The sequence below is a fragment of the Eptatretus burgeri genome, chromosome 13, assembly GCF_056783735.1.
Source record: "Eptatretus burgeri isolate ZD-2024b chromosome 13, Ebu_testis_v1, whole genome shotgun sequence".
Taxonomy (NCBI): domain Eukaryota; kingdom Metazoa; phylum Chordata; class Myxini; order Myxiniformes; family Myxinidae; genus Eptatretus; species Eptatretus burgeri.
The window spans coordinates 5142526-5154961 of NC_140973.1; the positions used below are offsets into that span (position 1 = coordinate 5142526).

The 12436-nt window shown below is 43.2% G+C and overlaps 1 protein-coding gene across 5 annotated transcripts in view; it reads left to right on the plus strand.

Annotated features, from left to right (window-relative positions):
• Positions 1–5200: 5200 nt before the first annotated feature.
• Positions 5201–12436, plus strand: part of LOC147013706 (sentrin-specific protease 1-like) — a 30844-nt gene continuing 23608 nt past the window's right edge. For 2 of the 5 annotated variants that reach the window (XR_015050482.1, XM_085850851.1), the window contains exons 1-2: positions 5202–5372; positions 6589–6661. Coding sequence is in view for 4 of the 5 variants with exons in the window: in XM_085850851.1 (XP_085706977.1) it covers positions 5257–5372; positions 6589–6661 (189 nt within the window). In the remaining variant the exon portion in view is untranslated. Of the gene's footprint in view, positions 5373–6588; positions 6662–12436 lie in introns of all 5 variants that reach the window. The other 3 variants (XM_085850852.1, XM_085850850.1, XM_085850853.1) reach the window with 3 other exon arrangements.

The window sequence follows — 12436 nt, forward strand, 5'->3', positions numbered from 1 at the left end:
AAACGTCACGAGAAGTACAAACCATTTATCTGATCAGGAACCATCCAGGATTGATCATACGGTGATGGGCCAACACAAATCATCAATCAAACGATACAATAACAATGATAAAATCAAAACAACAGCTGGAAAGTCAGAGAGAGAAAGAGAGTGAAAAATTATCTTACACCAAAGTACTGCACTCGAAAAACAGCATTTTGTGTTCAGATGCGCATTGTGGAGTGTTCAACATGTCTGCTTCAATTGCAATGAAGTTCCTTGAAATCATCGCATCATAAAATCATAGGTCCTCGAAATGACGTCATAGGTCACGTGGTGTGGCAGCCATCTTGGAAAAAAATGGAAAATCTTTGGACCCCTGTATCTCTAAAAACCACACCAAGGAAAAATTTGAAACTTGGCACACATCAAGTACTCCTCATGGGGAATGAGTGATTTTTTTATGACGTAATAGGTGCCCTCGTTATGACGTCATAATTGCATGAAAAATTTTGAGGCTCTTCTGGGGATAAAATGGTCCACAGAAAAAAAAATCATGACGTCATCGGTCACGTGATTCGGCAGCCATATTGTTTAAAAAAAAATTCAAAAATTTTCTCTGAGGTGGCTGAACAGATCGAGGCGAAACTTTACACGGACGACCACCTGGCCATGAGGAACAAAAGGTTCACACATATGATGTCATTGGTGACATGGCTTGGCAGCCATATTGGATTTACCCTGAAACCTATTAAAAAAAACCTCCAGAACGGCTGGACAAATAAAAAAAACAACATAAATCCACTTGCACGTTTTGTTCCTTCTTGAGCACATTTATTAAATCATTGTTCCATGTGCCGCCGAAAGCTGTGCCAATGATGTTTCATTTTTTGGATATATTGAAGCACTTTATAAAAATTTCCTTTCAGCATCGACCCATCGTTGGAAGCTCCTCACAGATTTACTGTGTTTTGTTGTTTCCAAGTCTTCGCCGGGTACAAGATGGTCAGCCAGATGTGATGCAGCACGGGCATTGAAGGGAAACTACAAAGGCGTTTCCTCTGTGTTCTGCAAACTATTTCCACAATCAAGGATGAGGAAGCTTCAGATTTGGGTAACAACACAGAAAATTACTAGTTCACCATCTTGCGCACTGTGTGGGACACAATTCTGCATCAATTCAACAACACAAGTAAATCACTGCAAACTGAGACAGCCAAACTCTTCAACGAAATTGTCACGTCTGAGGCACACGAACGTAGTGGTCTCGGCGCCAGAGGTCTTGTGAACCTCCGTGGATTTGTGAAACGGTCTTTTACTGCATTCAGTTATTTCTAACTTATGGTTACCGTTCCCCAAGGAACATTCATGCCTGGTGCTGGCTTAACGGTTTGGGTGGCAGGCTTGGGATCTTTGGGTCTTGAGTTCAAATCCTGCTTGGCCATTGAATTAATGCCAGGTGTGGTTGACGCAGCCTGTCATTCTTCCCATTCCCAGCTTGCTGGGATGATTGAGCCATTCGAGTGTCCTGCGTCGGAGTGGAAACCCGTCCAGGATTGTGCCCAATAGCCCAAGAGACTGCTTTGGCAGCACTGAGGCTCTCCACAGAGTATGCTCTCAACGGATTCATTAACAAACAAACCAGCTGCTAGAAAGTGCACAAGAGCTAATGGGCAGGAAGATGTCTTTTTGTGATTATAAGGGTGTTTATGATAAAGAAAATTACAGTGAAAAGGGTCGACAAGATGTGATCGTAAACGGTCAATAGACACAGACAGGTATGAGGGGCATGCAAACTTATGTACAATAATAGGTATACCTCACAAAGGCACCGACAATACCAATTCCCACGAAGAACAAGGGGAGCAAGCAACGTCTTAGATGCCACAAACCAACTGGTATAGACAGGTCGCCGGCACACAGGCAATGTACACCTTTTCACCTTAATACCACCTTAATACCTTTTCATGCCACGGGCCCAGCCATTGGTTTCCCGATCACTGTGGGAGGTCCATGCTCTGAGCCGTCCCACCCGTGGAGTGGCAACAATAAAAATAAGTCTTCCGGGTTTCTTCTGGACTCAAGAGCCTATTTTGCTGCCACGGCTCTCACACATTGTCCAGGCAGATCATGACGTCTAACCGAGCCAATTCCAAGCACCATGAAACTTCCAATTCCTCACCTGGCCTAGCCTTCCTGAAGGTCAGACACTTTACAACCTTACTCTGTTAACCCTGTCTATAAATTACATACGTTGCATGCTCAGCATCATGTGCACCAAAACAACTTACTCTGACAGATCCCTGATACATAACATGGCAATCCAACCTATTTGAAACACATGAACCATGTTACACTTACCACAGTCAAACTGTGGTTCCCCCGTCTTTTCATATAACAATATGAAGGCCAGGTGACATTTATGGAATCTTTGTGAATCGAATATGATGCCTTTGAGGAAGTGGACAATCACACGTTTGAGGAAAGGTGAACAATAAAACGGAAACATTTTTTAATGAAAAGGAGAACACTGAAGGTGAAGTGATCTTATGTGTTTGAGAAAACTTTTAAGTAACGATCCCAATATAGTGAAGGAGGTGGGGGAAGGGGAGCTTTTACATTCAAGTGACCATAACCAGACAACAATTGGGAAACTATAAATAGACCTGTTCGTTTGACTTGTGGGGAAGGTGTTGGAGACATTAATTAAGGACCAGATGAGGAACCATTTAAATAAATGCAAACTAATTAAAGGTAGTCAGCATGGGTTTACCAAAGGTAGTTCCTGTTCAACAAATCTTTGAGAGTTCCATGGGGCAGTGTCTGATTGGGTGGATGAGGGAAAGGCAGTGGACATAGTATATCTTTATATATATGAAGGTATTTGATAAGGTACCACATCAGAGGTTCTTAGCCAAAGTGAGGAATTGTGGAGTGGCTGGTCAGGTAGTTAATTGAATTGTAAACTGGCTTAGTGATCGGAAGGAGTGAGTGGGAGGATGTAAGTAATGGGGTACCTCAGGGATCAGTACTCGAACCATTACTATTCATTATTTACATCAATGATTTGGATAGTGGGGGAAGTGTAAGCTTTCCAAATTAACAAATGACACAGAGCTTCGAGGTAAGGTGGATATCAGAGAGAGGGGGGTGATCAGATTCAGGAAAGTATTGATACTTGTATAGATTGCATAAAAGATTGGCAGATGTAATTTCACCTGAACAAGTGTAAGGTGTTGGGGATGGGAAAGAACAATGAAAATAGAGATTACAGGATGTAAGGGGTAATGTTGGAGTGTGTCTGTCACACAGGAGCAAGATCTGGGGGTGGTAATAGATATGGGAGTGAAGCAGGCAGCACAATGCCAAGCAGCTATAGGTGTAGCAAATATGGTTTTCGGGGGTATAAGGAGGTGGATCAAATATAAATCAAAAGAGGAGATGTTAACATTGTGCAGGAATTTAGTGAGGGCCACGTCGAGAATATTGTGTACAGTTCTGGTCACCACAACTCAGGAAGGACATAGATGCCATAGAGAGGGTTCAGTGTAGGATTACTAAATTGATTCTAGACCTAGCTCGACTCAACTATGAGGAGCAGTTGAAGGAGACAGGGCTTTATACACTAGAAAGGAGGTGGTTACGAGGAGATATGATGGAGATGTTTAACATAATGAAAGGTACAGATAGAAGTGAAGATGAATTATTCAACAGAGGAGACAGTGATGGGATCAGGGGTCACAGCCTGAGAGTAAAGAAGGGGAGAGTTAAGACGGTAGTAAGGTAGGGGACTTTCACTCAGAGAGTAGTTAATGTATGGAATGGTCTCCCTGGAAAGGTCGTGGTGGCAGAATCAGCAGATAAGTTTAAATTAGAATTAGATAGGTACCTGGAAGTGATGGAGATAGCGGGGTATGGGGATGTTGGCAGGAATTTTAGATCGTTTTCGTATTGATGGATGATTGTGTGCATGTGTACGGAGTGCTGTTTGTAAGGGTCTCGTCACGGGGCGTCGCGTGGTAGTGTGTTTCTCTCCTAAGAACCGCCGTCGCCCACTCCCCACCCTCGGAAAGAAAGATACTTCAAAAAAACCCAATTTACATTTCCTTTTTTTATAAATTCATCTGGTGTTGATGTGGTGTAGGCACGATGGGCCAAATGTCTTCCTGCGTCTAAATTCCTTGTATATGTCACATTGATTTAAAAAAAAAAAAAAAACGAAGCGTGCGGCACGACCAATCAGTTTATCGGAATCTCTGAAGGGAAACGTCCACTTGGCAGCAACAGCAGCTTGTGCACGTAAGGTTGTGCGGGCCTGAAATAGCAGGTCCTGTCAGGAGCGGGTGTCTCGAGTACTGTTCAATTACATCATCCATTTACGATCACCCTTCTTAAAAAAACACACAGGCCATCATCTATTCACTGCACGATAAGAGGTGTGCGTGCGTGTGTGGAGACAAAGAGGACGAAAGGAGTGAAAAGGAACGAAGAATGAGCGAGCTGGTTGGAAAGGAAAGGAGGAAAGAATCGATGAAGAAGAAGATGAATCGGACGGGCTCGGGAACAAACGTGCGGGTTTTCTGAAGGAACAAGAACAGAGTGTGAGGAGTTGAGGTCAAGAGATGAAAGGATCCCCAAAGAAAGTCAGTCATTTTAGGCCAAGACGACCTGACTCATTCCAAGACTCGAGCGTCGATTCCTTCTCTGCGTTTTCTTTCATTCCCTCTCCCCCGCCTCGCGACTTCCGTGTCCCCTTATTGGTCGAGAGCTCACGGGGAGGGGCCCCGCCCCGCGACTTCCGTGTCCCCTTATTGGTCGAGAGCTCGCGGGGGAAGGGGGCGCAGATCCACCACGAACCCCCACAGTCGGGATTTGGCGGTGCCCCGCCCCTCTACACGGCAGCAAGATCCCATTGGTGGAGTGATGTCCCCGGAAATGGAATTTTCTGAAAGAGGAATGTGGGGGGGGGGGGGGGTGAGGGTTCTGGCGCACACCTGTCATTTGTAATGATTAATGATTTCCCGTCTTGATCTTGTGACGATGTTTTCGGATACGCGCTTATTGAGAGCTGTTATAAAATAGGAGGAGGAAAAGGCGCTTGTTACCGTTGCCTAGCAACCAGTTCCAGTGTCAAAGTAACATGTATACAATGTGCATGCATTCAATCCTCGGATGGAGGGCGAAGGGCGAAGGGCGGAGGGCGGGGGGGTTAAAGAGGGGGTGAATTGTAAAAAAAAAAAAAAAAAAGGTAGGGAAGGGACTTGTCGATAAAAGGAAATGGGAATGATGTGGTTCTTTGTTTTGACCATTTTTCTTTATTTTCAGGTTCGTGTCGGTATTGGGGATACACATTTAATTGAGGACGTGTTCCTCACACCAGCAAGTCAAGAGATGTAAGTGTTGCCGTCGTCATCAATTAATTACAGATCATTGGCTTTTTGACAAGCGCTTCACCATTATTATTATTATTATTATTATTATTATTATCATCGTTCAATATACAATACGTCCAACGTGTGAAATTGCTTTAACCATTGTAACGACAAGGTGACACGATGGTTAAGTCTAATGCATGCTTGATTTAAAATGAGTAACAAGTACACTTGAACCCAAACTCCTTAACGAATGTAGTGAACTTTGTTCACCCATTGTTCACTTTGTTCACCCATTGTTCACTTTGTTCACCCATTGTTTACTTTGTTCACCCATTGTTTACTTTGTTCACCCATTGTTGACTTTGTTCACCCATTGTTTACATTGTTCACTTTGTTCACCCATTGTTCACTTTGTTCACCCATTGTTCACTTTGTTGCGAAGGTTATGTTTTGATCGCTGTGTATTTATTTATTTATTTATTTATTTATTTGTGAATATGTGTGTTTGTTTGTTTGTTTGTTATTCGCATAACTCCAAAAGTATTGAACTGAATCGCGGCAAATTTGGTGGGATGATTGGTTATTATCCGAGGACCATTTGATTAGATTTTGGGAGCGATCGGGTCAAAGGTCAAGGTCGAGGTCATGAAAAGGTCAAAATCATCTTTTTGCCATAGTGCGGTTGATTTTTATCCAATTTGCATGCAACCAATGCCAAAATGTTGTGAATTCAATGCCCAATCTTGTGATATATGATATGACACAATGACGTCATTACCTTTGCTCGCGGTTTGGGTCAAAGGTCAGGGGGGTCAACGACCTTTATTATCATAACGCGGTCAATTCTTATACAATTTGCATGTAAGTAGATTCCAAATGTTTAGAATTCAATTCCCTATCCTGTGATGTGTAATATTTGATATCTTATAATGTGACCAGTTGCCATCAGATTGACTTGACACCGACACCCAAAAAGGTCAGGAGTTCATACAGAAATTGTACAATGTACGTGAATCGGTGTCAAACAGCAGGAAATTTAATGTTTTTAAGCCATCATAACACATATGAGATGGAAGATGTGGTATGGGATAAAATACCCTCACAATCAACGGTTTCTGGGGGGGGGGGCAAAATGTAGCGTTGGTGAAGGTATGCGCTATACTGAGTGCCTGTTCGAGTTCACCCATTGTTTACTTTGTTCACCCATTGTGATGCTGGTGTGTTATGACAATAGGTATGAGCTTACCCCCAAAAGCCATGAAGCAGCAGCTGATGAGGATCAAATGGTGCCGTGTTCGCCATTCAGTGTGAGTCCTCTTCGTCCAAATGAATCATTTGTGATTGATTTATCGGATTGCTTATGATGGTCGGTGTTCGTAAACGTGGACACCACTGGGTAGATGAATTGGTTACTTGGTTCAATCGGTTGTGTAATCTCGGTTCGATTTTTTTTTGTTGTTGTTGTTGTTTTTGTTGTTTGTTTGTTTCATGAAAAAGACAGGGATCCAAATACACACTGAAGTTTCATAATCATGGTAACTACATTTGACTGCACCACATATCTCTGGAGTATTGTTTCGTTTTTAGCTCACCTGGAACGTAGTTCCTTTCTTAAAGCTTATGGGATGGCACGCCGTCCGTCTGTCCACAAATAGTTACAACTTCTCTGAAGCTACACATAGAGTTTTGATGAAACTTTACCACAATGTTCATCACCGTGTTTGTACCAAACTCTCTTCATGGCATTATTAACAATCGGGCCTGAAGGGGGTCTATGGGGGTTGCCCCCCAAAGAAGGTATTTCCTTTTTTTCTCAGAAACTACACATGCAATTCAGAAGAAACTTGATCACAACCTTCATCACCTGTGATGTACCAAAGATTTATCATGACTAATAAAGAGTCGGGGTTTAAGGGGGTCTACGCGGGGAGGGTGGGGGGTGGTGTTGCCCCCCCCCCCAATATGTACTTGCTTTCTTTTCTGAAACCACACACACAATTTTGATGAAACTTGACCGCAACCTTTATCACCCGTGATGTACCAAGGTTTGTTCATGGCAATAAATAAAAATCCATCAGTATTTACTTTCTTCTCTGTTATATATTTTGTGGGTCATTCATGCCTTCCAGTTGTTCCCTGGTTATCTTATCCAGCCACTACCAAGTGAGTGCCCATGGGTATTGCCCATATGCTTGTAACTTCTTATTAAGATTTTGCGGTAGTTTTTGAACGAAAGTATGTCTGGGCTGTTTTATTAATAAACTAGTACGTGGCCGTACGTGCAAAAAAAAAAAAACTTTCAAACAATCACGCAGGCCGTTCCTTCGCTCTCGTAAACGACGACTGGATTGCGGCATTGTGTTTATCTATAAATGCGCATAAGAAATCGAGAAATTATTAGAATACAGTAAGTCGTCACTATGCGGAAGTCCGTACGTTGTAACCTGTCATGGGGAACGCGCTCTTTCTCCATCGGCCACGCCCACGCAGCAACGTGTCCTGTCATTGGTTGGTAAATAAATGGCCATAACGTGGGAACCACTTGTGCGATTAATATCAAACCTTGAAAAGGCACATACTCAGGTCCCCAGCAATGTACCTGGCAAGTTCCAATTAGATCGGACCAGTGTTGTCGAGAAACAGCGGTCACAGACACACACACACACACACACATTGCTGGAATTACAGATAGAAAATATAATACCTGTTCTCTATGGGAAGAAAACCCAGCTGTGTAACAAAGTAAAAAAATTTCCAATGCATATTTGATTTGTTTCCTTACTCTGAATTAAACTGAAGTTACTCCATCCTTTAATGTAAATATCATAACTAAAAAGCCCATGACAGTTGAATACCTCTTTATTTAAATATAGATCCCTATCATTTAAACAATGGCCGTATCTGCCCGTCACTTTGATGACTGGTTTCATCAAAAGAGAGCAAATTGCACTTCACAAACATATTGCAGGTCTATCAGTGAATCTCATAGGATGTAAAATGAAGTTAAGCACATGAAAAATGTGTCTTTTATAACAGGTAGTTGCTGCTGCTGCTGCTGCTGCTGCTGTCATGGTGGTGGTGGCTGTGGTTGTTTGTTGGTCCTTCCATGGACTTTTATATTTTTTTCCTATTCCTTCAAGAGGTATTACTATATATAATTTTGTGTGCTCCTTGCATGTCCTTCTAAAAGGTTCCTGCTGCTGTAGGATAATAAATGTTATCGTTGGAACCATTGCATTAAGCTCCAATCCTGCTTCTTCTTCAATCCCTTAAACGTGGGCTTTTAAAACTGGCACCTTTATGATTAAACGGCAACTAGTTTTTGTTCCAAGGAAATAGATTATATTAGCTTGCCAACGGTGCCATTTTTAGCTCACCTGGATTTTAGCCAGGTAAGCTTATGTGATCGAGCAGTGAGTTAGTCAGTCAGTCAGTGAGTCCGTAAACACTTCAGTCATTATCGCTTGAACGAAACACATGATTTTGATGAAACTTGGCCATAAGCTTCATATCTGATGCCCAACGAAGGTGTATTGACCGCATCAAAATCTGTGCTCATTAAGGGGGTCTACGGGATTTTTTTTTTGACCTCCCCCCGCCCCCCCCAAAAAATAGATATTTGCTTTCTTCTCCAAAACCACACACAATTTCGATAAAACTTGAACATAACCTTCCATCCATTCATTGGAACCTTACTATATGTTGAGCGTTGGTGCTGCTGAAGCAGTCTCCTGGGCTATTGGGCACAATCCTGGATGAGTCGCCATTCCGACACAGGCTTTCACACAACCTTCATCACCCGTAATGCACCAAAGTGTATCGACCGCATCAAAATCTGCGCTCATTAAAGGGGTTTATGGGAGGGTTTTGACTCCCCAAAATAGCTATTTGCTCTCTTCTCCGAAACTACACACACGACTTCGATGAAACTTAACCACAACCTTCATCACCCGTGATGAACCAAAGCTTATCATCTGCATAAATATCTGCGCTCATCAAGGGGGTCTATGGGTGGGGGAGGGGTTGGGTTTGACCCCCCCCCCCAAAAAAAATAGGTTTTTGCTCTATTCTCAGAAACTACACACAATTCTGATGAAGCTTCACCACAACCTTCATCATCCAGAGGGGCAATACCCCCATGTTTATTTTACATCAGCAGAAACTGCTACATTAAAGTTTGAGATCTTGCTTCCTCTTTGCGTAATGGACGGATGGACGCATCTCTTGTTCGTAATAGCAACACAAGTTCCCTCTGGGAGCGAATAAAAATAAGAAAAATAAAAAGGTGTTAGTACCCCCTCCCTCCTGTGGTTAAACTACTTGTACTGTTTGTACAAGCGGAAATCACAAGTCGGCTCCCCATTCTCACCGGTGGGGTCAGGGGTGGAAGAGTTAAGTGGAGGTCTGACTTTTGAATGGAGCTGATTTGGGGGATGAGTTTGAAATTTGGCCGAGATGCTGGCAATAACTCACCTACTCTTCGAGAAAGATGTCATGAGATATTTAACGTCCACGAGCCAATGCTGGCAGACAGAACGCGTGGCTTCACATCTATTCGAGGGATGGTGCATTTTGTGATGCAACCCTGTGAGGCACCATGACAACAATTCATAGTGGGGTCAGAAATCCAATCCAGACAAACTAACTCTGTACCATATATCCACATCTCTTATTTATTTACCAAACCTCTGGACGCATATGGAGCTTTTGCCCACGAAGAACTGCTATAACCATTCTTCGGAAGATGTCTCCAAGTTGGCCTCCAAAGTTAGCCACCACATTGGCATTCCCTGCAGTATCAAGTCCTTCCGCTGCCATTCTCAGCTTAGAAAAGTGTACCAGACCTTCATTTAAATTATCATGTAATATGGCTTGCCACTCTGGGTTGGTGATTCAGCTTCCTGTCTTGCCTCCACAATGCTTTTGAGTCTGAGGCCCTCAATGTCGTTAGAATCTCATCATAGGCGGTTGAGTTGCAGGGTCTGCTTCTTTCTCACTGCAGGCAGGTCGGTGACCTTGCTGTCTTTAACTGGATGTATTCTAATCTTGCTCCTCCTGCCCTCTCACATTTTCACCCAACCTATGTCCTTCCAGATTGTTCACATTATATCAGAAACTATTTTGACCAGACTCGGTGGCGTAATGGTTCGAGCACCCGCTCTGAGTCTGGGAGGTTGGTGGTTCGAACTCCAGCCGAGTCACACCAAAGACTTTAAAAATGGTACATGCTGCTTTCTTGTCTTGGCACTCAGCATTTAACAGGATAGAGTGTGGACAAACAACACAGGAAAAGCAATGGTGAACCAGCCAGTATATAACCCTTGCCAAGTAACTGCTTCGGCAGCACCAACGCTCTGTAAACAGTATGGTACATCAAATCCAAAAAAAAGTAAGAACGTGATTGTATCTATAAAGTACATACTATAAAAATACATGTATCTATAAATATGTGCATTTATAGAATACCTTCGATTGGACCGTGGATCTGCACAATGAAACCTTAAAGGTCTGTGTGTCCGCTGCATGAACATATACCTATGTTGTCAATGCCTCATCAATACACCACCCAAAACCCGTCCTGGTGGGGGTCTGCAATCTCTAATTGCTCTTTCTCATTTAAACGAGTGTTAAAAGCATATTCACTGTGGATTTTGAGCCATGGAATCTCCCTCCAGTATAACCAAATTCCCCTGTAAAACTGAAAAAACACACACACACACACACACAAACACACACAAACACCAAAACTGCCATGCGGCCAAATTAATTAATCGTATCCACATCACACTGCGGAGTCGCTGCTTGTGCAGGCCACCTCCGCTCGGCGTCTTGAGAATTCGTCTCCAGCGGTCGCATCTGAGTCCATTACAGTGTATTTTATTTGATGATAAATATTGGTGACAATGCACGACCAAATGGCAAAAAAATGATAAATTAATTATTCAGTCGTGTAAACGTTTATGGAAGTGAACCGGTGGAATTATGAAGTGCCCTAAATGCAAAACTGAGCGTCTCCATGTCCAAAGAGCTGTGCGGGGCTCGCACACTGATAATAAACAGTGGCCTACACATCAATCGGTAGATGGATGCAGCCCCAGTATGAGGGAGAAGATGCCTTGTCTACGGGCACTCCACATGTATGGATGTGCTTTACTTGAAAATTCTCAATGTACGGGTTATTCTGCAGTTAGAAATGATCAAGCACACTTGTGAGACATGCTATTTGGTATCGAGGAAGTAAATGGAACATAATTAAATAATTGCATGTGCTTTCACATGTAAACAAGAAAGACTACACTTGCTGTATTTAACCAGACAGTTCATGGAACACGATACCCCGCACAGTCTTTGGCAAAAAAGGACATGGCCATGGTCTGAGAGCCTCAAATTTGATTGGTCGTGAGGATGTTTAGCAATACGTATCTTGTCGACGTACTGCTAAACGAAAGGGTTTTGAAAATGCCAACAAGGTAATTTGTGTTCTCCATTGTTCACGTAGATAATTTAATTTGTATACCTTGGTCGAGGCTCGTATGAGAGCTAACACACAACTCACAGCAAGGAGGCATGAGACAAGAGGGGCGGGAGTGGAAGGGACAAAACAGTGGGGAACAGACACATTAGGTGAACTGTGGAAGGGAGAGGGATGGGGATGGGACGGGGAACATGGCGAAGAGAAGATGGACATTTCAGGGACTTTCAGGAAGGAAAGTAGGAGAAATGAAGGAAGTGGGCTTGGGTGGATTATCGGGGGTAGAAAAGATCGAGGATTTGGATGGGGGAAGATAAGAGGTGGTGGTGAACAGCTGTTTTGAAAGCCTGGAGGGAAGAATGGGAAAGAATAGAGTGAGGAAGTTTATTCCAAAGGCGGGAAAAAAGAGGAATGAAAGAGTGAAGATGAGCAGTGATTCGTGATTTTGGTAGTTTTACCAGAAGGGGTTTGTTGGCGGACCTTGAGCGCCCTGTGGAAATGTGGTGGGGACAAATCGCAGAGAGAGCAGGGGGGGCGAGGCTGGAGAGGAGTCGGTAGAAGACAGAAAGACCACCGACCAACCTGCGGTGATTGAGTGAGAGGCCCAAAG